General features: G+C 41.5%; 2 protein-coding genes across 10 annotated transcripts in view; one reads left to right on the top strand and one right to left on the bottom strand.

The window, feature by feature from the left end:
• The window catches only part of PDE6H (phosphodiesterase 6H), a 203,446-nt gene that overhangs the window by 21,535 nt on the left and 158,467 nt on the right, over window positions 1–23,444 (bottom strand). Inside the window, exon 1 of one of the 9 annotated variants that reach the window (XM_070049436.2) lies at window positions 1,084–1,304. The exons of 7 other annotated variants lie outside the window; for them this stretch is intronic. The gene's annotated coding sequence lies outside the window, so the exon portion shown is untranslated. Of the gene's footprint in view, window positions 1–1,083; window positions 1,305–23,444 lie in introns of those variants that run through there. One more of the 9 variants, XM_070049429.2, reaches the window with a different exon arrangement.
• Window positions 1,008–22,671, top strand: ARHGDIB (Rho GDP dissociation inhibitor beta). The gene is made up of 6 exons (XM_002712637.6): window positions 1,008–1,069; window positions 11,327–11,511; window positions 13,182–13,265; window positions 16,429–16,505; window positions 19,566–19,629; window positions 21,977–22,671. The coding sequence occupies exons 2-6, from the start codon at window positions 11,334–11,336 to the stop codon at window positions 22,174–22,176; spliced, it is 603 nt and encodes a 200-aa protein (XP_002712683.2). The 5' UTR covers window positions 1,008–1,069; window positions 11,327–11,333; the 3' UTR covers window positions 22,177–22,671.

The following is a 23,444-nucleotide window of genomic DNA, read 5'->3' as shown; positions in this document are numbered from 1 at the left end:
AAAACTTTTTGGGAAATGAAATTAAAGATAAGTTCTTTTGGTGCAAATAAACTTGATCTCCATGCTGAGCTTTTTTTCATAATATGAATTTCCCACATGCCCTTATGTATCAGTACAATGTAAATATTAAACTATTCGTACAAATAAGAACTTCTCATTGGCAACAGCAGTATGGAATAAAATGTACAGAGTTAATGTGGTTTGGGTGTTCAAAAATTCTTAGTTTCCTCAAATGGCTTAAATATGGCCTCTGTAATTTGTTCCCATTTAAATTACATCATAAGCCATTTCCCCAAATGTGATACAAAGTCAATTTTAGCACAAATTCTGAGTAAGAGAACTACAAATTAATGAAGTTTTACTTTATTTTGCAATCCACATTTCTAAGCACTTTAGCTTTTTTGTTTGCTTCATTTGAAGAAAAAAAATACCAAACACTATAAACAACCCTGAGTTGTTTGTGGTGCAATACAGAGCTCCATCTTAACATTATAACCAACAAAACTCCAAAAATCTGTTTTGAGGACAAATTTCTAAATTTAGGAGCAAGTAGATGGAGTTAACACTCATAATTTCCACTTCGCATTCACTGCCAGCAAACTTTCAACATAACTGGCTGATAAAGAAGCTGGCAGGGACCCAATAGGAACAGAAGTTAGTGATACAAAGTAGAGCCCGTGAGAATTTATTGCTACTGGGTTTAGGTTACTTTCCTCCCCACACTTATGTGCTGAGAGGACTTGATTTTGAAACATATCTGCACAATTATTCATAATCCTCATGGCTACAGGCCCCATACCCTTGCATGCACATTCATGCATATCCATGTCACATGGTCTGTCGTGCTACCACATGTGCCATTAATTGACGAGAATGCTGCTCTGAGTTGGCTGATGAAGAGATAGGCAGTGCAAAAGAACAGGATTTGAGACAGTCCAGGGCTTCCTCTTCAAGTAGGTTTAAGACAGTTTTTTTTTCTCACTAACTTCCTTCCTGTTCTAACTGCCAGTACTCAGAAGTCAGAGTTGAGAGACAGAGGCGCCCGGGACAGAGACGTGAAGCACTGAACGTAAGTTGAAATACCTTGGGGTCGAGGAGGCTCCTGGTGGGCAATGAGCAATGCAGAGAATCTGTAAAGTAGGCAACTGCCCTCTCCAGTTTACTTTTCAGGGAAGCAGTTCTCCTTTAAAACAAACTTCATGATAAGAAAGTGCTAAAATTGTGCAGAGAAGAGGAAGTCAGAGCAAGGAATGGTAGCAATGACTCAGGGGAGGCAGCTCCAGGAGGGAGGGCTTGGTCTGTGCAAAGCAACCAGAAATAAAATCCTGAATATTCTGGAGAAGGACTGGGAGACTACCTACTGGGGAGTGCCTCAAGGGGTTTCCTACTAGGTAGGAGCCGGCATCTGGCCAAACTCAGAAGCAGAGATGCTGCAGATCCCAGCTGATAGGGGAGGTGTTGGTATATGGTGGCTTGTGCTGGGGTGGAGATGTGTGGTTTCCTGTTTTGTAGCAGACTGTTTAAAGAGTTGTTGAAAAGAGGGGAAAAAGCGATTCAGAGCTGTCAAACATTAAACTGTTTTCTACTAAAGAAAGGCTGGTGATAGAAAAGAGCTGTATAATGAAGCTCTCCCTTAGAGTACGAGGGACTTAGCTCTCAAAGAGGAAGCATGGCACAACATGTTTTTTTCTTGCTGGTTATGCAATGATAGAATTTTCTATCACTAAAACAAACTGTTTTCTAAATTCCTGTAGTTAGATGGACAGAAAGGTAATTGTTATTGCTGCCAACAAGTCATCCTTTACATCTGAGAGAACTAAAAGCAAACATGGAAGAAAACAAATAATTTATGACAGAGACATATTCTAGAAAAATCCAAGTGTGCACAGCTAGGACACTGGTCAGTGTACCTTCAAGATGTCAAGGGTTAGAGTTGGGCCATCATTAAGAGAAGTGCTTCAGGCATGACTTGAAATACTTTCTTCCCTCTTAGAGGACTTCCCAGGCAGTAATTCTATAAATATAGGCTGTAGTTTAATTCTAAACCTAAGGTAAGTTGTAGCATGGGTCTGGTAAATCTATGCAGTCCTTTATTCAAGGTTGAGAGAGGTAGGTTACTCTCACTCAGATGGAGATCTCACAACCATCTGTTATAGAGATGAAGAGTCACTGGAATCAGGGTTGGCTTGTTGAGTCCTCACTGCAGGAATGATAAAGAAAGGGAAATCAAGATATCTGGATTGGTCTGTCAGCTGGGGGTGTCCAGTCCCCTGCAGGTGCCATTAATCTACTCATTGCTTTATTTTGTTACATCTGGAATATCTCCCTCATAATACCAAGTATAGTACAAGTTTAGTAACAAGGTCATCTCATTCTTTTGTGAAATGTGTGGAATTCTGAAAGAAGCACAATTCACTCTCCTTCCATGTTGTATAGATTCAATACATGTGGAATAACCTTGCTAGAGCCAGTCAAACATTGGCTTGGATCTTCCAGATCTTGGAATTTGATTGCTTCCTTATTTTGGAGAGCATGAGTTTGTCCCCAGGGAAGAACACTGAGCAACACAAAGGGTCTGGTTTTTTTTCTTTTTTTTTTTTCTTTTTTGACAGGCAGAGTGGACAGTGAGAGAGAGACAGAGAGAAAGGGCTTCCTTTTGCCGTTGGTTCACCCTCCAATGGCCGCCGCGGCCGGCGCGCTGCAGCCAGCGCACCGCGCTGATCCGATGGCAGGAGCCAGGTGCTTCTCCTGGTCTCCCATGGGGTGCAGGGCCCAAGCACTTGGGCCATCCTCCACTGCACTCCCGGGCCACAGCAGAGAGCTGGCCTGGAAGAGGGGCAACTGGGACGGAATCCGGTGCCCCGACGGGGACTAGAACCCGGTGTGCTGGCGCCGAAAGGCGGAGGATTAGCCTAGTGAGCTGTGGCGCCGGCCTGGGTCTGTTTTCACTGGAAGCTCGGCACAGCCAAGTTATTCTGAGAGAAATTTATGGGGATATAATATATTTAAAATTCCAGCTAGCAGGAAGAGAAGCCCAGTGAATAAAATTAAACAGAGAAAAAGAATCCACCTTTGTTGAGCATCTCTATGTGTCAGGCCTGCTGTTAGAAACTTTCAAATTCTAATCATGTAATCATTGTAATCACGGGGTTGGCATTTGGCCTAGTGGTTAAGATGCCATTTTGGATGCCCACATCAGATATCAGAGTGCCCAGGTTCGAGTCCTGGCTCTGCTCCTGATTTCAACTTTCTGTTAATGCAGACCTTGGGAGAAGCAAAGTGAGGCTCAAGTAGTTGGTTTCCTGTCACACGTGTAGAGGTCTAGAAGTTTCTAGCTTCCTGGCTATTGGCTTTGGCTTGGGCTGTTGTAGACATTTGAACCAGCAGATGGGGTAGTTTGTTCTCTCTCTTTCTCTCTCTCTGCCCCTCAAATGAACATAAATAAATAAATAAATAAATAAATAAATTTGAGGCAGATTTTAACCCTCAGAGGACAGAAGGAAGACATCAAAGCTTAGAAGTGTTAAGTGATTTGGCTAAATCTAGTAGGAGGACAAAAATACAAAAAAGAATCAACAGCTATAATACCTCAGAATGGCATTTTAGGAAATGTCTCACGGAAGAAGTTTTCTCTAACTCTACATTTGATTGCCCTTGAGCCTGGATCAATCTTAACCTGCCTGGGATCTTGCACTAGAGTTTATACTGGCACAACCAGAAATGGGTCTCTTGTTGCTGTTGGAACTTCAGTAGCATTAATCCATTTAGTACATACTCACTACATCACTCTGTTGTGTTATACTCTGTTTGCCACAGCCAGAGCTAGTAAAAATTCACTTGGACTTTCTTCCAGGTTCTGATATTCTAAGAGCACAAGTGAGCATAAAAATTGTCTTTGACTTCTATCCAGGGTTTCATGCTAATTTAAAGCTTTTTTAAATGTATTGAGTTATTGAAGTATAGTCTTTTGCCTAGTGATGGCTTCCTTAATGCACTATTTTTAAAGATTTATTTATTTATTTGAAAGGAAGAGTCACAGAGAGGCAGAGGTGAGAGAGAGAAGTCTTCCATCCACTGTCCCACTCCCCAAATGGCTACAATGGCCAGAGGTGTGCCAATCCAAGCTTCCTCCAGGTCTTCCACATGGGTGTAGGGACCAAAGGACTTGGGCCACCCTCCACTGCTTTCCCAGGCCATGGCAGAGAGTTGGAGGTCTCAAACCAGCACCCATATGGGATGCTGGCACTGCAGGGAGTAGCTTTACCGGCTACGCCACAGCACTGGCCCCTAGCATACTACTTTTTGAGGATTGTTTGTGTAGAGTGATTTCATATAGGGAGCACTCAGAGAAGTGTAATGCATCCATTCAGTACGTTTCCCTTTTTCATAAGAGTCTGTGTTAGAAGAGTACACTATGAATGCAAAGGTAAGAACTAATACATTTTTTCTCTCAAAAAGGGAAATGTTACATAATGCTTCTAATGATTTGTATGCTCCTCTAGATTGACTCTGGATTGATGACTATGTCTGTTGTACCTGACAAGATACTCTGTCCCCCCGGCACTGATTGGGTTCTTCTCCTCCATTGTTGATGTGTGGGATGTTATTCAAGGGGCTGAGGTGGTACAGAGAAGCCTTGAGGAGCCCCAGGAGCTCCAACCTCACTGGTGAATACTGAGTCCAGAGAGGACTCTGCATCAAGATGTCTTCTGCTGTCCTGAAAGCTCAACCTGGAATCCCCAAATACACCAAGTTACCAGGCAGGCGGAAAAGCAGACTCAAATCCTCAAAATGCTTTGAAATCTCGTCAGTCACTCAGAGCTCTCCATGATCTGCCTTAGACCCACAATTCCACGTGTGGGGACAACAGGACACATCCTACAGAACAGGGAGGGAGGCTAGTAGGGGGGACAGAGAATGCTGATGCTTTCATAGGTGCTGTTGTCTGGGAAATCCCCTGCTGTGGTCCTTCCACATTTCTTTCTCTTCCTCTCTCTTCCTCCTTCCCTCCCTCTTTCTGCTCCTTCTCTCCTGCTACTCTCTCTCCTATCTATCCTCCCCTCCTCTTTTTCTCCCTCCTCTCTTTCTTTCTCTTTCTTCTCTCATCTCCTTCCCTTCTACTTCCTTCCCCTCCCATAGCCTCCCTTTCCCACTTCTACTTAATCATTTAGTACTCATGGGCTGTGTGTCCAGATGCATAATCTAGCATCATCTATGAGATCAAGTTTGGGAACCAGAGTGCAGTCTGCACAGCATTTTGCTCCAGCCCCAGAGGCTATGCCTATAACCATTGACATTTCTCATAATTCACAGAGTAACCTCTGGATTCAATTAATAAAGGAAGCAATAAATAAAATCTAAAATTAAATTGTTTATGTGGAATTTTTAAAAAGAAATATAATAGCTATAGTCCCATCTTAAAGTTGATTTAGTATACAAACAATTCTTGCAATTCCCAAGACTTCTTGTCTCTTCATACTCCTAAATATGCAGAATCTATTTTTGAGAAAGAAGGAGGGGATATGGTTAACTCCCATCTGGGGGGGAAGCAATTGGCACCTAGCTCCTTTGAATCTGTGCAACAAAAGTGTCAAGGCAGAGAAGAGAAAAGGATCTGCTATTGGCCAGTATAGTCCAAGAGCTTTCATATGTGTTTTCCAACCTTTCAGCCCCCTGAGTAATATTTATTCCCACTTTTCTGATGGTAAAATTGAGACTCACTGAGGTTAATAACTTGCTCAAGTCATAGTAAGTCTATTGCAGAGCAGATTTTAAGACCCAGGTCCATTTGACTTAAAGGCCATGTTCTAGCAGACAGAAAGTCATCTGTCTCTAAATTATAACCAGGTGACTTGGTTCACCTAATTTTCACGCAAACACAGGACTTTTGCTTGTTCTTGCCCTCAGCTTACTTGGAACTGTGTTAAAGAACCAGACAAGTGTGCTTTATCCGGAGACTGGTATACACAGAAGTGTGTTTGACTTTCAAAGTCTTGAAAATTTCCCTGGATTTGCACGCTTAACTGGCTTGTCCTGTGTCCTGTGCATGCTGTGAGCAACCACCCTAATTTACTGTGACAACTTAATTGAGCCTGAGAAGATTAAGTCTCCATCTCAGAATATTTAAATGCTCAACAAGGCTGTGCTGAAGAACAAACACAGGGGTGTGAGGATTCTCCCATGGAAATGCATCTGTGTAGGCATCTGTGAAACAGAAAATAGAGGTAGATGGACTAGTAAGGACATGGAAAATTGAGTAATGTGTGTTTTAGGGCCTGAAAGGAAGAGTCCACCTTGACCTTGTTCAATGTATAACTGTCTTAGTTCTCCATCTTGCTTTTCTTTTGGTTCTTTAACAAAAACAAACAGAAAAACAAAAACCAACTCTGCTCTTTGTGGAACCTTAGGGGGAAAGCAGAGGGAGGTGAGAAAAGCCCGGCCAGTATGTTATATGCAGATGGGCTGGCTTCTCCCCAACTTTCACTTCCTTTCTTCTTTCTCATATCACCATTTTCTTTAAATTAGGAAACATTAACATTGTTAGATTAAGATGGGGCTTAAGAAATCTTCTGATGCATTGGTTTCCTTCCATAGAGGATGAAACTAAAGCCCACAGAGGTTAAGCAATTTGTACAAGGCAACCCAGGACAGAGTTGCCCTGCAACTTCCTATGACAGTTCTCTGCTTTGCTAAAGCTGTCCCTGCAGACTTTGCAAAGAAGCATATATCTGCGATTGTACATGCCCATTTAGAGTCCCAAGATGACTAATAAGCTCCAATTTCATCAAAACTTCTCAATAAACACAAATGAAGCAATAGAGCATGGTGCCTCTAAGTCAGACCACGTGTGCTCAGACATGAATTCTGTCCCTCCCATGACATGTCCTCTTAAGATACTTACTGAATGTGAATTCTAAAATTCTGGAAACTGAACATGACCACTCTCAAGAAAGCACTTGACACAGAATGTGTAACTACTGTAATTATTATTAATAATAAAATCAGTCCTCCCTTGGATGATGGGATTAGAAACACTCTACAATTTCCTTTAAAGTTCCTACTCTCACTGCTGCAAGGCATCCATAAAATGGAGGATGAAAAAAGAAAACTGATATTTGTGGTTTCATATACATACATATACTTTGGGAATTTGCTGTCAAACTCCCTACACCATTTATGATGATGACTTTGAAAGAATATGAGATTAACCAGAGGTAAATTTTTTTAAAAAATTCAGTGCAATACTCAGTAATATTGCACTCAGGGTTTGTGCTAAAAGAGTAGTTTTTTTTTTAAAGCGAGGTGGTAACTATATGAGATGACAAATATATTAACTGTTTGACCAAAGTGACATTTCCACTCTCTATGTAAATCAAAAAACATCATGTTTTACACCTAAATGTGTGCCAGAAAATATTTTTAAATGGATTCACAGAAGGTATTTGTATATTATGAATACTATTCTCTTGCTAAATATATGCCTTGCAAATACATCCTCCTTATATTGTAGATCATTCCTCTTTTCATTATTTATAGAGTCATATTATGAAGAGAAATTTTGAATTCCTGCAGCATTTAAATGTTCAATATTGTCTGTTACTGCGTTTGTAAAATTTAAGAGTGCCCCTTCACAATGTCTTAATGATTCAGTGAAACAATGCCTGTAAAACACTTAGCGCAAAATTGCTAAGGTTTGGGTTCATAAGAGCTCAGTAACCATTATTATTTTATCCTATCTTATTGAAAGAGATGTTGAGTGAAAGAAAAATAAGTTTGTGTCTGGGAAAAATGAAAATGCAGAACTTTTGGAAATTTACATAAAATGTTGGTTTTGACATTTTATTTATTTATTGTAATTGAAAGGCAGAGACAGGGAGAGATTGCCCATCCATTGATTCATTACCCAAACGCCCACAAGAGGAAGCCAGGAGCTGGGATCTCAATCCAGGTCTCCCACATGGGTTGTAGCTTCCTAAGTATTTGAGTCATGACCTGCTGTCTCTCAGAGTGAACACTAAGAGAAAGCTAGAATATAAAGAGAGAGAGAGAGAGAGAGAGAGAGAGAGCTAGAATATAGAGAAGAGGCAGAACTGGAACCTAGGCACTCTGATTTGGGATACAGGTGTTTCAAGTGGCATCTTAATTGCTGCACCAAACACCTACCTCTCACATAAATTTTAAATAACAAAACAGAGATACATGCTATCTTAAACAAGATATTCTCATATCTTCAGGTGAAGCAAGGTAAATAAACGTCTGGTGACTTAGCTGGCACATGACCGTAAGTCAGAAAAAATCTGTAGATAAAAGCCTCAGACAACTAAAGCATCTAGAGGTGGTGTGCTCTCATCCTTGGTTTCCCAAAATGAGGACAGTAAGATCCACAAGAGTTGCAACACTTGTTTGGTGGGGGGTAAGGGAGAGGGTGGGGATGGGGCACAGCTAGTTAGGAGAGCCAGAAGCAAACCCCATGTGTGGCTAAGCATTGTGAAGAGATAATTATCCAAAATTGAATAGACTCACCACAGGATTCCTCTCTAAAGGATTGCTTGAGGTTAAGTTACATCAATAGCCTGACCAGACCTCATGGAGAAATAACCTCTTTCTGCAACACATGGCTCTGCTTCATGTTTCTAGTAGATTGCTTCAGGATCATGTTCGTAATGTGGAGACCTTGGGTTCTTGTGGATCACAAACGTAATTTCATGAGTTTAGTCTTTGTTTTCTTTGGGCTATGGATCATGATGTTTAACAGATTTTTAGGAATTTGTAATCTCCAAGAAAGATTAAGAACCATCAATGTTTTATGATTATATTTCCTGACTTCTAGCCCCTTCTCCATCCTGAAGAGGAATTTAACAGGTTATTAAAATGACCCTGAGCTAGTGGCTTGGTGTGATTTTGCTTTCTGATGGTCAAGTTTCAAGCAGGGTGACTTGTTAGCACCAAGATATACCAGAAAGGGCTGCCCAGGAGGATCAGATGGCTTCATGTGTCAAAAGTATTCCTGATGCTCTGTGGGCAGGTTTGTTATGTGACTTCCACCTTGTTATTTGGTTAGGCTCCTGAGGTCACCAGTCAAGAGACAGCCTTGTCCAGTTGGTCTTACCTGGTTTGCTCTTAAACCACCCACAACATCTACCCAGTACATCCTTCAATTTTTCCCAGCCTGTTCATTCACTTCCCCTGGTGTTATTAAGAATATGAGCTGAATTAGTCACTGAGTTTATTCTATTGTTCTCTAGAGTCTTAGCTCTGCATGGTGCTAGCTTTTCATCAGAGGCAAGAGTTGCCATAGGAACAGTCCTACATGTTTCTTTCCTGCTCAGGAAGTGGACCTGGGATCTGGACATTGCAACTGTTTTCAGAATTAGTCAACTAGCTTGCTATTTAGCTGGAAGAGGATTGATGAGCCAAGAGATATCATTTCTTCTTTTGTTTATTATTGTTACATTTGGTTCTGTTAAAATTGATTTTGCTTGGCTTCACTTACAAATTGTTTTTCTACCTGTTGCCAATGATAGTGACACTGACACTCCAAACCACATCAGATTTTGGCTGGAGATATCAGTCTCAAGGGACTTTGTAGAGGTTTCCCAAGTCACTCTGGATCAGATGTGAGAGATACTGTCTCAGAATGAATGAAGGCTTTACCCACAGGCAGGGAAGAGAGCTACTCTGAAGGTAGAACTGAAGGAAATCAGGTAATGATCTCCTTGCCCACATAACTCCTTGGTGCTGTCTCCCAGGACCTTCAGAATGCAGCCTGTAACTCTTTCAGCAGGGATTTCTTCCTCTTGGTTAGGATACTGCATCCCATCCAGTTATGTGAGCTTGGACAGTTCTCTTTATCTGTGGATCTCAATTTTCTCAATGACTAAATGAGAAGCTAGAGTAAGAATATATCATCTCTAGGGTTCATTTCAGCTAAAGATAGCTGTGACTATTCATGTCCTCAGAAGAAAAATGTTTGCATCTATTATTCAATCATTAATATTTATAAGTGCATATTTTTGTTAGATTTCCCCTCAATGCTTCAACCAAAGCAGGTAAATGTAGGTGATGATGGAAGCAGGAAGACTCCAGGGTTCAATCAGGGGGAGTCTTAGAGAACCCAGAGGTGTTAGAAACCTGGGAAGGCAAGGGATGGACTCAGGGAGAATTGAGTCCAGAAGAGGGAGGTGAAGGAAAGACTACAAAAGATAAACTTACCTATACAATTTTGTTGAGAGCAATGTGAAGGGTCCTTGGCTATTTTATGGCATTTCAAAGAAATTGATATTTAAATGTAAAACCCAATAAATCAGTTAAGGAAAAATTATCAAATGTTTGAACTATCCAAGTGTTGTGGAGAATTCAAGAGAAATGTAGAACCTAGTATGTATCCCCAAGGAATTTTATGTAGTGTTGGGATGTGGCTCTTCTGATTCCTCAGGCAGGTATCACAGGTCTACAACTCTTCATAAGTACCCTCTGAGATGCTTCAGTTTCAAAGATTAAGTTAATGAGAAGAAGCCAACTACCCTTTTGGCAGGTACTCTACCCATTTCTGTAAACCACAGTAAGTGGGACTTTGCAGTCTGAGCTCTCTGACACTAGAATACTGGCTGGCTTCATTGAACTTTGACAATTTTTTTTTTTTTGACAGAGTGGATAGTGAGAGAGAGAGACAGAGAGAAAGGTCTTCCTTTTTGCAGTTGGTTCACCCTCCAATGGCCGCCACGGCTGGCGTGCTGCGGCCAGTGCACCGCGCTGATCCGAAGGCAGGAGCCAGGTGCTTCTCCTGGTCTCCCATGCAGGTGCAGGGCCCAAGCACTTGGGCCATCCTCCACTGCCTTTCCGGGCCACAGCAGAGAGCTGGCCTGGAAGAGGGGCAACCAGGAAAGAATCCGGCGCCCCGACCGGGACTAGAACCCGGTGTGCCGGTGCTGCTAGGTGGAGGATTAGCCTACTGAGCCGCGGCGCCGGCCTTGACAATTTCTATTACTATTTTATCTTAGCTGTTGTTTGGAATTTCTTGTGTTGTATCTCTCATAGAATATTATTCACAGATGAGTTTATTTCTTTCTTGTCAATTATAGTCAGTGACTAGGAGATACTCATCCTAGTACAGAGAAATTCAGGCAGTTCAGAGAAATGACTGGAATATATTATATCATTAGTTCATGAACTATCATGAGGCTGAGTTACAGAAAAATATGGACTATTACTGATGATTATAGAAGTTCATTAGGGCAAGAATAGTACTGATAACAGCCTCACCAGTATGTTTCATAGCCCCTGACTGTTGGCTAAAGGACTACAATCTTCTCTTTCTCTGAAACAGATTAAAAATGACTGAAAATACCCCAGAGCCCCAGCTGGTGGAGGATGATGATGAGCTGGACAGCAAGCTCAATTACAAGCCTCCACCACAGAAGTCTCTGAAGGAGCTGCAGGAGATGGACAAAGATGATGAAAGTCTAACGAAGTACAAGAAAACACTCCTGGGAGATGGCCCTGTGGTAGCAGGTATGTGTGTATGGGACTGGGGTCTAGTGGCAGGCCCCAGATAAGACATATCTTAGCCCTGCAGGAAGAACAGAAAAGAAAGAGGAGCCCTAAATGCTTCCAGAGTTAAGTGGGTAAAGCACAATGTATACACGCTGAATAAAGCTATGGACTGGTTTATTAAATCTTTGGAGTTAAGATGCAAGTCAGCAATGATATGGGCCAAAAATAACACAGAGGAAGGACTGAGAAAGAATTCCAGACTACCACTTAGAATGGTACTCCCCAGGGCAAGCTCCATGCACAGTAGGTTAAGCCTCTGCCTGAGGCACTGGCATCCCATATGGGGACTGGTTCAAATCCAGGCCGCTCCACTTCCAATCCAGCTTCCTGCAAATGTTCTTGGGAAAGCAGTGGAAGATAACCCAAATGCTTAGGTCCCCACCCATTTGGGAGACCTGGAGGAAGCTCCTGGCTCCTGTTTCCTGGTTTTTGATCTGCTCAGCTCCAGCTGTTGTGGCCATTTGAGGAGTGAACCAGCAGATGGAAGACCTCTCTGTCTCTCCCTCTCTCTGCCACTCAAACAAATAAAATAAAGCTTAAAAAAATGACACTCCTCTCTCCATTCTCTCTCATATTTTTCTCTGTCTTCTCTTTCTCCTTCTCAGTTCTTCCCTAACCATGCATCTTCTTCATATACAATGTGGAAGAACAAGATATGGCCCAAAGAGATGAATAGGCAATGAACAAATGGCAGAGTATCTTAACCATAGCCATATGTGAAATATTTGAGGGGCTGTAGCGCAGTAGGTTAATCCTCTGCCTGTGGCGCCGGCATCCCATATGGACCCCGGTTCTAGTCCCAGCTGCTCCTCTTCTGATCCAGCTCTCTGCTGTGGCCCGGGAAAGCAGAAGATGACCCAAGCACTTGGGCCCTTGCATCTGCATGGGAGGCCTGGAGAAAGCTCCTGGTTCCTGGTTTTGGATGGGCTCAGATCCAGCCATTGTGGCCAACTGGGGAGTGAACCAACAGATGGAAGACCTGTCTCTCTCACTGTCTATAACTCTACCTCTCAAATAAATAAAATCTTTTTTTTATTTGACAGATAGAGTTAGTGTGAGAGAGAGAGAGAGAGAGAGAAAAAGGTCTTCCTTCCATTGGTTCACCCCCAAATGGCTGCTACGGCTGGAGCTACACCGATCCGAAGCCAGGAGTCAGGTGCTTCCTCCTGGTCTCCCATGTGGGTGCAGGGGCCTAAGCACTTGGGCCATCCTCCATTGCCTTCCAGGGCCACAGCAGAAAGCTGAACTGGAAGAGGAGCAATCGGGACTAGAACCCAGAGCCCATATGGGATGCTGGTGCCGAAGGTGGAGGATTAACCAAGTGAGCCATGGCTCTGGCCCCATAAATAAAATCTTAAAAAAAAAAAAAAAGAAATATTTGATGTTGATCATTAAGGTCAACATTACCCACAAGTGCCTGAAGCAGAAATAGCATCACCATTTATAAAGTCATCACTACCAAACTGGGCGAATCTGCCACTTCTGCAGGTATTTCTATTTCTATTCCAGATAGAGTGTCACTTCTCTATTGATATAACTCCTCTCTCCCACTCAAGGTGCACACCACACACACACACACACACATACACACCTCTTCCTTTTGCTTACATTCCCTTTAAATCCTGCAGACCCAACAGCCCCCAATGTTACTGTCACCCGGCTGACCCTCGTTTGTGAGAGTGCCCCAGGACCAATCACCATGGACCTTACTGGTAAGTGGACACATCTGTACTGTGCAGAGGGGCCTAGGATATCCTAGGGGGAAATGTGGTTTCTCTCCTTTGTCCCAGCAAAAGGAAACTCTAGAAAGATGAACTCCAGAAATATACAAGGGACTTCAGTTTGTGAGAAATTTAATTCCATTTAACTCTGTAAGTTTAGGAGCGGAAGTTGTGATGCAACAGGCTAAGCTTCTGCATGGGAAACCCTCATCCCACATAGAATGCTTGGAATTCAGTCTTATCTTTAGTTCAGATCCAGCTCCCTGCTACTGCACACCTCAGGCGGCAGCAGATGATGGCTCAAGTACTTATCACCATTGTGGGAGACGCTGACAAAGTTCCTGGCTCCTGAATTTGGCCTGACCCAGTCTGAAAAATTAATATTAATTATTAGTAACAATGTTGGGGCTGGCATCGTGGCTCAACAGGATAAACTGCTACCTGTGATGCCAGCATCCCATATAAGCACTGGTTTGAGTCCCAGCTGCTCTACTTCCAATCCAGCTCCCTTTTTATGCACCTAGGAAAGCAGCTAAATATGCTGTATCAACACAGGAGACCTGGAGGGAGTTCTAGGCTCCTGGTTTAGCCTGGTTCAGCCCCAGCTATTGCAGTCATTTGGGGAGTAAACCAGCAGATGGTGGATTTTTCTCTATCGCTCAATATTTCTCTGCAACTCTGCCTTTCAAATAAATAAATAAAGCTTTAAAAATAAAAATAATAGTTGAAGTTATTAATAATACAAAGGATATAGATAATTCATAAATAAAGTATTGAATTAATAAAGTTTCTAAATCCATACTTTCAAAGAGTCTCAAAACAATCATGGAAGATGCATATTATAAAAAAAATTCTGCTTGACTTCAAAATTTTTCTGCACCAAAATAAATGTTTTGATTCACTTTTTACATAGACATTTGAGAAACATCCTTGGATATGCTGGAACCAGTTCATAAATCATTGTTCTTGGAGTGCATAGCATTCCCCATATTTAAAAAAAAAGCCTATTCTAAAGCTCTATTTCACTGAAGAAGGTATAGCCATACAAATGTGATACACTCACTTGTACCAATTTAGTTCATATATTTATCACCACATAATAGCAGAACTACTATTTGTGTGAAAAAGACTGTGGATAGAAATACTGAGAAACAAGTATTTAAAGTGCTTTTTTCAAGTGAACATGAGAAGTAGTGTTCTTATATTAACTACAAAACACCTGAAGGTGAGAAGCAATCCAAGACCTGCTGACGAAGGCTAGTAATTGCACTGTTAAATGCCTACTGTTTTAGCCTAAAGCTCTGATTTCTGTTAGTCAACTTCCCCTACTGAAGGCATGTACATTAAAACGATATTTCTTTTCACCTTATTCTAAGGCCCGAGGTTTTTCTTAAGATGCAGGTCTTCAAAAGATGGAGAGAGACTGGAAAGTGGATGCTGGGTGGAGATGGGCATCTGAAGGGAAGGAGCAGAGGGGCATCAAAACTGAGGGCACTAAAGACAGGTCTTTAGTAGAAAAAGTTGTTACCAAGATCAAAAAGTGGCTTCATAGGAGCCAGAAAAGCATGACTGGAGAACAGCAGGCTTAGCAGAAGGCAGTTCTCCCTCGGAGGACATATCCACTCTTTACCTTATATAGACTTTTTTCAGAAGGAGGAAATCAGAGGCTGAGAAGACACACTTCCTGTTCAACTGAAATCATCGGAGCAGACACACACACAAATGCAGCTACCCCCACCTGATGGGACCTCCCCAGGGGAGAAGTGAGTGCTCTCTCAACAGGACTCAGACCTCTGACAGTGTGAAATTAGGCAATGTTTCCAGGTGCAACTGTCAGTTTGCAATATGAGGTCTGAATTGCCACTAGGCAAGCTGCTCTGTTCAGAAGGACCTGATGATATTGCAGAGAAAACCTGGACTCTGCTCCCATTCCCAGCGGAGAAAACCCAAATTTGGTTTTCTGTAACAAAGAAGCTGCTGAGTTAATCCTGGAGGCATAATACTGGTGTCAGCTATGTTCACAGAGCACACAGACCCAGCTGTGCAACACGTACACATGCACACAAACTCTCTTGAATGTTAGGTTATACAGGGTCACATGGAGATAAAACAGAAAGTTATTACCTCCTGAACAAGGTACAGGGACTAGGGGAATTTCCAATTTTATGAATCCTGAAGCTTTTATAATTTAAGTGATCTTCCTTAAAAACCATAATATAAAATTGGAAATACAAATACAAAAGAACATATAAAAGTGGGATCTTTATTTATGATAATGAAAAGGAACCAAGCTCAGTATATTTTCAAAAGCTAGGAAATGCCACAAACAATACCAAATCTGTAAAAACAAGTAGCTGAGATTCCTACATAATCTTTTCCTCATATTTCTTTATTTGAGAGGTGGAGATATGTTTTAATCAGCTCTCCATTTGACCCCATATATGAAATCACTTTCAACAGGCAGAATAAAAAGATAGTTCAGACTCTCCTCTAAGATGGTTTCTTACAATTCGTTTTTAAAGCCGGCGCTGCGGCTCAATAGGCTGCCTGTGGCGCCGGCACACCAGGTTCTAGTCCCGGTCGGGGCGCCGGATTCTGTCCCGGTTGTCCCTCTTCCAGGCCAGCTCTCTGCTGTGGCCTGGGAGTGCAGTGGAGGACGGCCCAAGTGCTTGGGCCCTGTACCCCATGGAAGACCAGGAGAAGCACCTGGCTCCTGCCTTTGGATCAGCGCTGTGCACTGGCCGTGGCAGCCATTGGAGGGTGAACCAACAGCAAAAGAAGACCTTTCTCTCTGTCTCTCTCTCACTGTCCACTCTGCCTGTCAAAAAAAAAAAATTTCGTTTTTTAGTATTAATAGTTATAAAAGATTTATTTTCGTAATTTATTGCTAATATTGTTATAAAATTCAAGGGAGGTTCTATCATGACCCTTTAATAACTGAGTTACAGGATTACAGGCATTCCAAGTGGTGTGTGTGTGTGTGTGTGTGTATGTATGTATGCAAGAACTAATCTCAAAAACCTGAACTATAGGTCCAGTGGACTGTGTTGTCCCTATAGCTCCCAAAATGGCCCTGGAGCTAGGTTTTTCATTCATGCCTTTGAATATCTGCTTCTGAGGAGAATATACATGATTTTCAAAACCTCTTCTACAGGGGATCTTGAAGCTCTCAAAAAAAAAGTTTTTGTGCTAAAGGAAGGTGCTGAATACAGAGTCAAGATTAACTTCAAGGTAAGTATCTTGCCCTGTGTGGTTTTACGAAGTTTGAATCTTTCATTAATGACTGACTTTCTTGCATAACTATCTTGGCACATTTTTTGTTTGTTTACTTTACCTCTATCCCCTGAGCTGGGTCTGGAATGTTCTCTTTCCAACTCTGAGTTCTACCTGTTGAGACCCACCCTTGCCTCATGCCTTTTCCTAGCCAGGACATCTCAAATTCTCCATGGATTAATGAAGTCAATGGGGTCCCGCCCTCTGTGGACTCCTAGTACATCTACCAGGGCACACACTGCTTTCTGTTGCACCATTTGTACATATCCTGTCCTCTTTAGACACCCTAAGCACTTGAGGTGGGTGAAATTATATGTTCCTTCTTCCTGTACTTCACAAAAACTTGCTAAATGGTAGCTATTTAGTGAATGTATATGGAAAAGTGCAGAAACGAATGAAAAAAAACTCATAGGAAAAGAAAACAAGGCCTCAGCTCTAATTTCTCATGGTTATACAAATGCAGGAAGTGTGGTTTTTGCTAAATAACTGAAAATTTCAATTATAGTGGTGCAGCCAGTGTGACTGGGCTAACAGCAAAACTAAATAAGGAATAAACTTATTCCTAATGAATGGGCATATATCCCAATGAGTAGCTGCAATCACAAGAAAAATAATATCAACTCTGAAAACAAGTAATCCAGACATGCACTGTTTGTGTTTCATGGTTTGTGTCAGCCTTGGCTACCCCACCCCCATTCAGCCATGATCTCTAGGGACTCAGCTTCCCCTAGGAAAACTCCTCTGCTCTGTTGGTATGCTGGGCCCTCATCCCGCTAAGATGCAGGATGTGATTCAATGTCGAGGGATGGTCACTCCCCACCAAATACAAATAGGCCTCAGAATAATTTCATTCTGGAAATATTTGTTGGCACCTACTCTGTAGGTGGCACTAAGCCACATATCACTTACTTGTTTCCAGTCATATTATTTATTACTGAATCATCCAGGGGGTTAGTAAGGAATTGTATCTAATTATTCCTCAGCTGGATGGCACATCTGTTCAATTTTTAAGCCTTAATGCTATTGCATTAATTTGTCAATTAGACAAGTCAGATTTTATCAAATGAAATGTAATGGGTAAAATTTGATGTAAGATAAGGAAATTCTCAAACGTTTGTGTCTTGTATGTGATGGTAGTCTGAGAGGGAACACAGTGTTGTGGCTCCCAGGTGGTCAGCGTTAGGGATGGGGAGCAAGTCTCATCCATGGAAAAGGTCCTTGTCTCTAGCAAGAGAAAGACTACTCACTCTGTGTGTAACCCCAGTAAAGCTCAACAGGCCTGTGGCCTGCCCCAGCATGGAGCTTTAGTTAGAAGAAATGCCAGATAGAAATGGAAAATAAGTGAAAAGCAATCTCTTTACTGATGTCACATGAAAAATGTCCAATAAAATCAGTATTTATAACACCAGTAACATATCCTAAATATTTAGAAAACCAGTAACATATCCTAACATATCTCTTTCATTCTCAATTAATTTCTCTCAATATTCTCTTTCTTCTCCCAGACTTTACAATCCTCTCTAAAAACCTGGTCTGGGAGGGTTCATTGAGTTTCTCCCACCCCATCCCCCTTTCCTTCTCCCTCTCAAGGAACCGAAGTATCACTGACTTCTGCCACTCTCACTTTTTTGCTTGTCAACAAGGCTTGTTCCTTCTAGGATGAGAGTCAGTGGGGATGCGTTGTGGCTGAAGAAGACACTGTGAATATTCGTATGTTTCTTTTACCCTCCCCCAAAACATTTGTATTAAATGGACTTCTCATGGAGTGGTAATAAAATGACATACTCTTTATTTTGAAGTCCATATTGCTGGCTCCCAACTTATATTCTTACATCTTTTCCATCAAATTGAATATCCCACCAGACCAAGGGATAAGCTAAAGGACTTCAGAAAACATTCATTTCCCATGTTCCTATGAGCTATATCTGGAAGTCAGAGTAACTAGAAGTTTGGGCTTTATTTTGTCACAGTCTCTTCAGTGGAGCTATTTTCACTGACTGAGTTGATAGGTTTACACTAGAGAACCTAAAATTAATACTGGCAGTGTCTTTCTCTCTGCTACCTCACAAAAGATAGCTCTGGTCTACTGGTTTAACTATTGCCTCTAATACAGAAAGAGAGCCCTAGTTATTGTTAGGGAAAGCAAACTGAAGTTGCTTTAATTCATATTGCTGAACATTTAGCTGAGACCTTTGGCTCGTGATGCAATTTCCTGTTTAATTTGTTTGTAAAGACATGACTACTGTGTGAAATTAGTAGACAACCCAGTTCAGTCTCAGGTAAAATGAATCATGGAAAAACAGAATTCTCAGGCTGTCTATATTTTCATCTGCTGTAGTGAATTTTCTTTGAAAGGCTTGGGAAAGTAACAAGATCTCAGACAACATCTGAAAATGACAGATATCTAAAATGCTTGCCAGACGCAAGTGGTTTTACACATGCTTTATGGGAAAGGGTGTTTTTGTGTGGCCCATCTCTTTACCTCCAGACTCCAATCTCAGTTATGTTGCAGGCACAACCATATTCTAGACTTGATTTTACATTACAACTTTTCTCTTTGTTATTTGTTTTTAATATGGCAGATGGATCATCTCTGAGGTTTTCGGATATTTACATAATATGTTTCATTGTATTTTTATAACCTTTCCTAAAACAAAGAAGGTCTGCCTGCAGTATCAGGAAGGTTGAACTCAAAATCATCCTCTGAACCACTGAAAAAAGGGAAATACACCAAAGCATGCTGAAACAATGTTTTCATTGAATGCCCCTCTCCCCCAGAATGACAAAAATCACAATGTTCAATGGTTAACATAGGACTGGCAAAGTTGAGCCTTGTGATCTCCTCTCTCCTATTCTGCCTGACCACCATGCCAGCTGTTTACATGGACATTATCTTGAATTAAATCTTCAGTCTTTTCTTCCTCAGAGAAGATTCAGCTAGGTGGGATAAGCATGAAAAACGAGAGAAAATGAAAGCCCTTCCTTAATTTCAATTCCTTGTATCCTTTGCATCTGCAGGTGAACAAGGACATTGTGTCAGGCTTGAAATATGTTCAGCACACCTACCGCACTGGGATGAAAGGTAAGGGGTCCCACACATCACACTCTTCCACCCCCAAACTGCTTCTCCCTGATACTTACGATTTCTAGTTATTTACAGTTTTTAGTCACAGACACACAGAAGAATCCAATTAAAGCTGTAGACACTCATCCTAAGAAAAGATGCACATAGACCTCTGGCCAGCATTCAGGAGTCTAGTCTAGGTGGGGTCAGCCACCAACCTTCAAGCCTTCAGCATCTGGAATTCAACATCATTATTCATACAAGGGAAGAGTAACCAAGATAATGAAATAAAGCACATAGAAATGCCCTCAAAAGTTAAAAAAAAAAAAAAAAAAAAAAAAAAAAAAAAAAAACAAGTAGGAGTAAAACCAAGTGCCTTAGATCCAGCACAGGAAAGCCCTGTCCCTGTCCGTGTGATAACTGAAATAAACAATACAGCAACATTGTTTACTCTGCTGTTGCTCTCATCATGCCTTGGGAACCTCCTTCAGTTTTCTTCCATTAATACAGCAGAGCAAAGTGAGAGGTGGGGAGGTGATGGAAGAAGCAGTTTTACAGTTTCACCTTCAGGGCTCTCTTCCCCAAGGGTGGGAAAAAGGGAAGCAGAGGTCAATTCCACTAAATTAATAAACCAAGGTTAAGGGAGAAAATGTCTGATAATTTTGCATGACATAGAGAACCAATTAATTTAAAGCCTCGGGAAGGCTGTTAACCTGAAAGATACAGATTGGCCTTTCCTGACCTAGTCTCATGAAAAAATAGTTTCATTTTTTATTTTCCATTTGCACGTAGACACTAAATTGACGTGGTTAGGCAAGAGGATGATGTATCCATAGCTGTAAACTTCAAATTCACCATTTAAAGACCAGCTACACTCAACCTCTTATCTTTATTTACGCTGCTTTTTAGAAAGAAAAGATTTACTTGAAAGGCAGAGTAACAGAGAGAGAGGGAGAAACAGAGACAGAGAGAGATCTTCCATCCATCAGTTCATTCCCCAAATGACCAGAAAGGCTGGAGGTAGGCCAGGCAGAAGCCAGGACCCTGGAACTTGGATCCTGGGTGGCAGGATCCCAAGCACCCTGGCTGTCTTCTGCTGCTTTCCCTGGCACAGAGAATTGATTGGAAGCGGAGCAGCTGGGACTTGAACTGGAGCTTATACAGGATGCTGACATCACAGAAGGAGGCTTAATGTGCTGCAACTAAACGCCAGCCCCTATACTACTCTTAATATACAAATTTATCCTGATTACTTGCCTGTAACTAAATTTGGGTATTTACACCATTTTTCCTAGTTTTTCACTTTTTTCCCCTTCTATTCACTTATTCCGTCCACGAATTCTGCCCATTCTGATCACAAACTGCTATCATATCTCTCCCAACATGTTCATTGAATGACAGTTTATGGACAGAAAATATTTGAAGTTCATTATATAGAAAAATAGAAGCCCAGAATTGCCATGTGACTTTAAAAAATGATATCCTGTCATTTGTAACAACATGGCTAAAACTGGAGGATATTATGTAGCATGAATTAAGTCAGACATAGAAGGACAAATACTACATGCTTTACTCAAATGCAGAAATTTGAAAATGTGATTTCTTAGTTGTAGCAAGTAGAAGAATGATCATTGTAGGCTGGAAGAGAAGGGGAAAGAGGGATAGAGAGAGGACTGATAATAAGTACCAAAATACAGTTAGACAGGAGGAATGAGTAATAGTAATATATGGCAGGAAGGCGACTATAATTATAGCAATTTATTACATATTTTATAAAGAACTAGGAGAAAGGAATCCAAAAGTTTTCAATGTAAAGAATTGATAAATATTTAAGGAGAATGAAGTGCTGATCATTATGCAATGTATCAAATTATCACACTGTACCACATAAATACATGCAATATTTTTAAAAAGCAAAACAATTAAAAATATATATGCTGCTTTAAAATGTGTTATGTGACTTAGGTTTTGCAGGGCTGAGAGCAGAACTCAAATGTCAATTTGTTTGGGATTTTTAGTGGTCTACTCTGCTACATCTCCCTAAAAGGAGTCTTGGTCCCCGTGAACTTAGGGCAAAAGTCCCCAACTTTTCCATGAGTCAAAATAAATTGTGATACTTTCTAAAAATACTGATTCCTGGGAACCCTTGGCAGGTTTCCATAGCCTATGTGAGTGGGGCAAAGGAAACTATATTAAAAGATATTTCAATTTTGGAAAACAAATTTTAAAATTGCCCAGGTAAAACTGATGGTTAGCTAGGCTTAGACACTATTGCTGTTGGCTCTGACCACTGTCAGTGGTCCAGTTCACAGGATGTATTTCCTCTACGGAACTGTTTCCCTAATGGACTTTTCTTTCTTCCCAGTGGATAAAGTAACCTTTATGGTTGGCAGCTACGGGCCTCGGCCAGAAGAATATGAGTTCCTCACTCCCGTTGAGGAGGCTCCCAAGGGCATGCTGGCCCGAGGCACCTACCACACCAAGTCCTTCTTCACTGACGATGACAAGCAGGACCACCTCACCTGGGAATGGAATCTATCCATTAAGAAGGACTGGACAGAATGAGTGCACTTGCCTGTCCCTTTCCCCACCCTTGCCACTTGTAAGGATTCTCCCCACCATGTTCATCACCCTGTCCTTCATCCCTGTTCACAGCTGGGTCCCTTCTCCAACAGTCCCCACATGCCACGCCCAGTGCATTTTGTCCCACCCTGGCTCTTACAGCTTCTTGAACTAGAGACTTAAAACCTAGGCTTTAACTTGGCCTGCTCTCTCTGACCACCCCTCCGCTATCGAGGTCAGATCTTCTAAGTTCACATCTCAACACAGGATCCTTTCATGTTTCCCTCTCTTATTTCCATCTGATCAACTAAAAGCCAGGAATAGGCAAGTTGATCACAGTCTTCCTGCCGTAGGCCCCTGTAGCTCATTCCCACCCCTGGATTCTGTTATGATTGCTGCTGGTTCAATGAATTCCCTGTCACATCCACTGCTGTTGGGGTTCTTTGTGGGACACACTGTAAACAACAGAAAAGAATAAGAATAAAACAATAACTATTATGTTCTGCCTGAGACCCTCATTTCCCTCCTTTCTTCCTTTGAACAAACATGGTAACAAACGGTTCACACTGGTGAGTTCCCTGGTGCAGGAGTAAGAGAGGTTACACAACAGAGGTATTTTCATCCTTGGGAACAGATGGGTACCTTTGTTACAATGCATTGAGCCAAGAGTTTTCAGAATACAGACAGTGGGAAAATGTAACATTATATTTGCATATGGATTTTCTCCTAAGTTTGAGGCCTTTCTATCCCACTGCCTATGAAAATCTCACCTTGGATTATACACAGACACTTATGGGCCCCATCAAACATTGTCTCTCTCCTATGTAAGACCTTTCAGTGGGTTCCCATCACCCACAGAACAAAGTTGGTGCTCGTAAGCCTACCTTATCATATAAAACCTGCCTCAAGCTGGGCCCAGGATGCATTTCTGACTGCATGTATCATTTCCTTTCTTTTCATAATCCTTAATAACCACCAGTACTTTCACACTTTCATCTCTGCACTTTGGCTTTTTATATGAAACTGCCTTTTCTTGCCATGCAAACTCTTATTTACCTAGAACTCTGCTTGGGCATCCTGTGCAGGAAGAAAGCCTTCATTGAACCCTACTATTGTCCTCAATGCTCTCATAAAACCTTGTGACTTTTTCTATTTTTTCCCTAGCTTTCCATTTGACATTTGAATGATCTGTTTGGCTATTTTTCTTGCTAACAATCTAAACTAGAAGAGGCTGGAGGAATTAGAGTTATCTTTGTATCACTACTGCTTAG

The sequence above is a fragment of the Oryctolagus cuniculus genome, chromosome 9 (genome assembly GCF_051225735.1).
Source record: "Oryctolagus cuniculus isolate XC-2025 breed Fujian yellow rabbit chromosome 9, ASM5122573v1, whole genome shotgun sequence".
NCBI lineage: Eukaryota > Metazoa > Chordata > Mammalia > Lagomorpha > Leporidae > Oryctolagus > Oryctolagus cuniculus.
Note: the sequence above shows the minus strand (reverse complement) of the source record. Positions and strands in the feature narration are given on the sequence as shown.

Coding starts and splice junctions, on each gene's coding strand:
- ARHGDIB (XM_002712637.6), top strand. CDS start 11,334: ATGACTGAAAATACCCCAGAGCCCCAGCTGGTGGAGGATGATGATGAG. Junction 11,512..13,181: donor AGATGGCCCTGTGGTAGCAG/GTATGTGTGTAT, acceptor TAAATCCTGCAG/ACCCAACAGCCCCCAATGTT. Junction 13,266..16,428: donor AATCACCATGGACCTTACTG/GTAAGTGGACAC, acceptor CCTCTTCTACAG/GGGATCTTGAAGCTCTCAAA.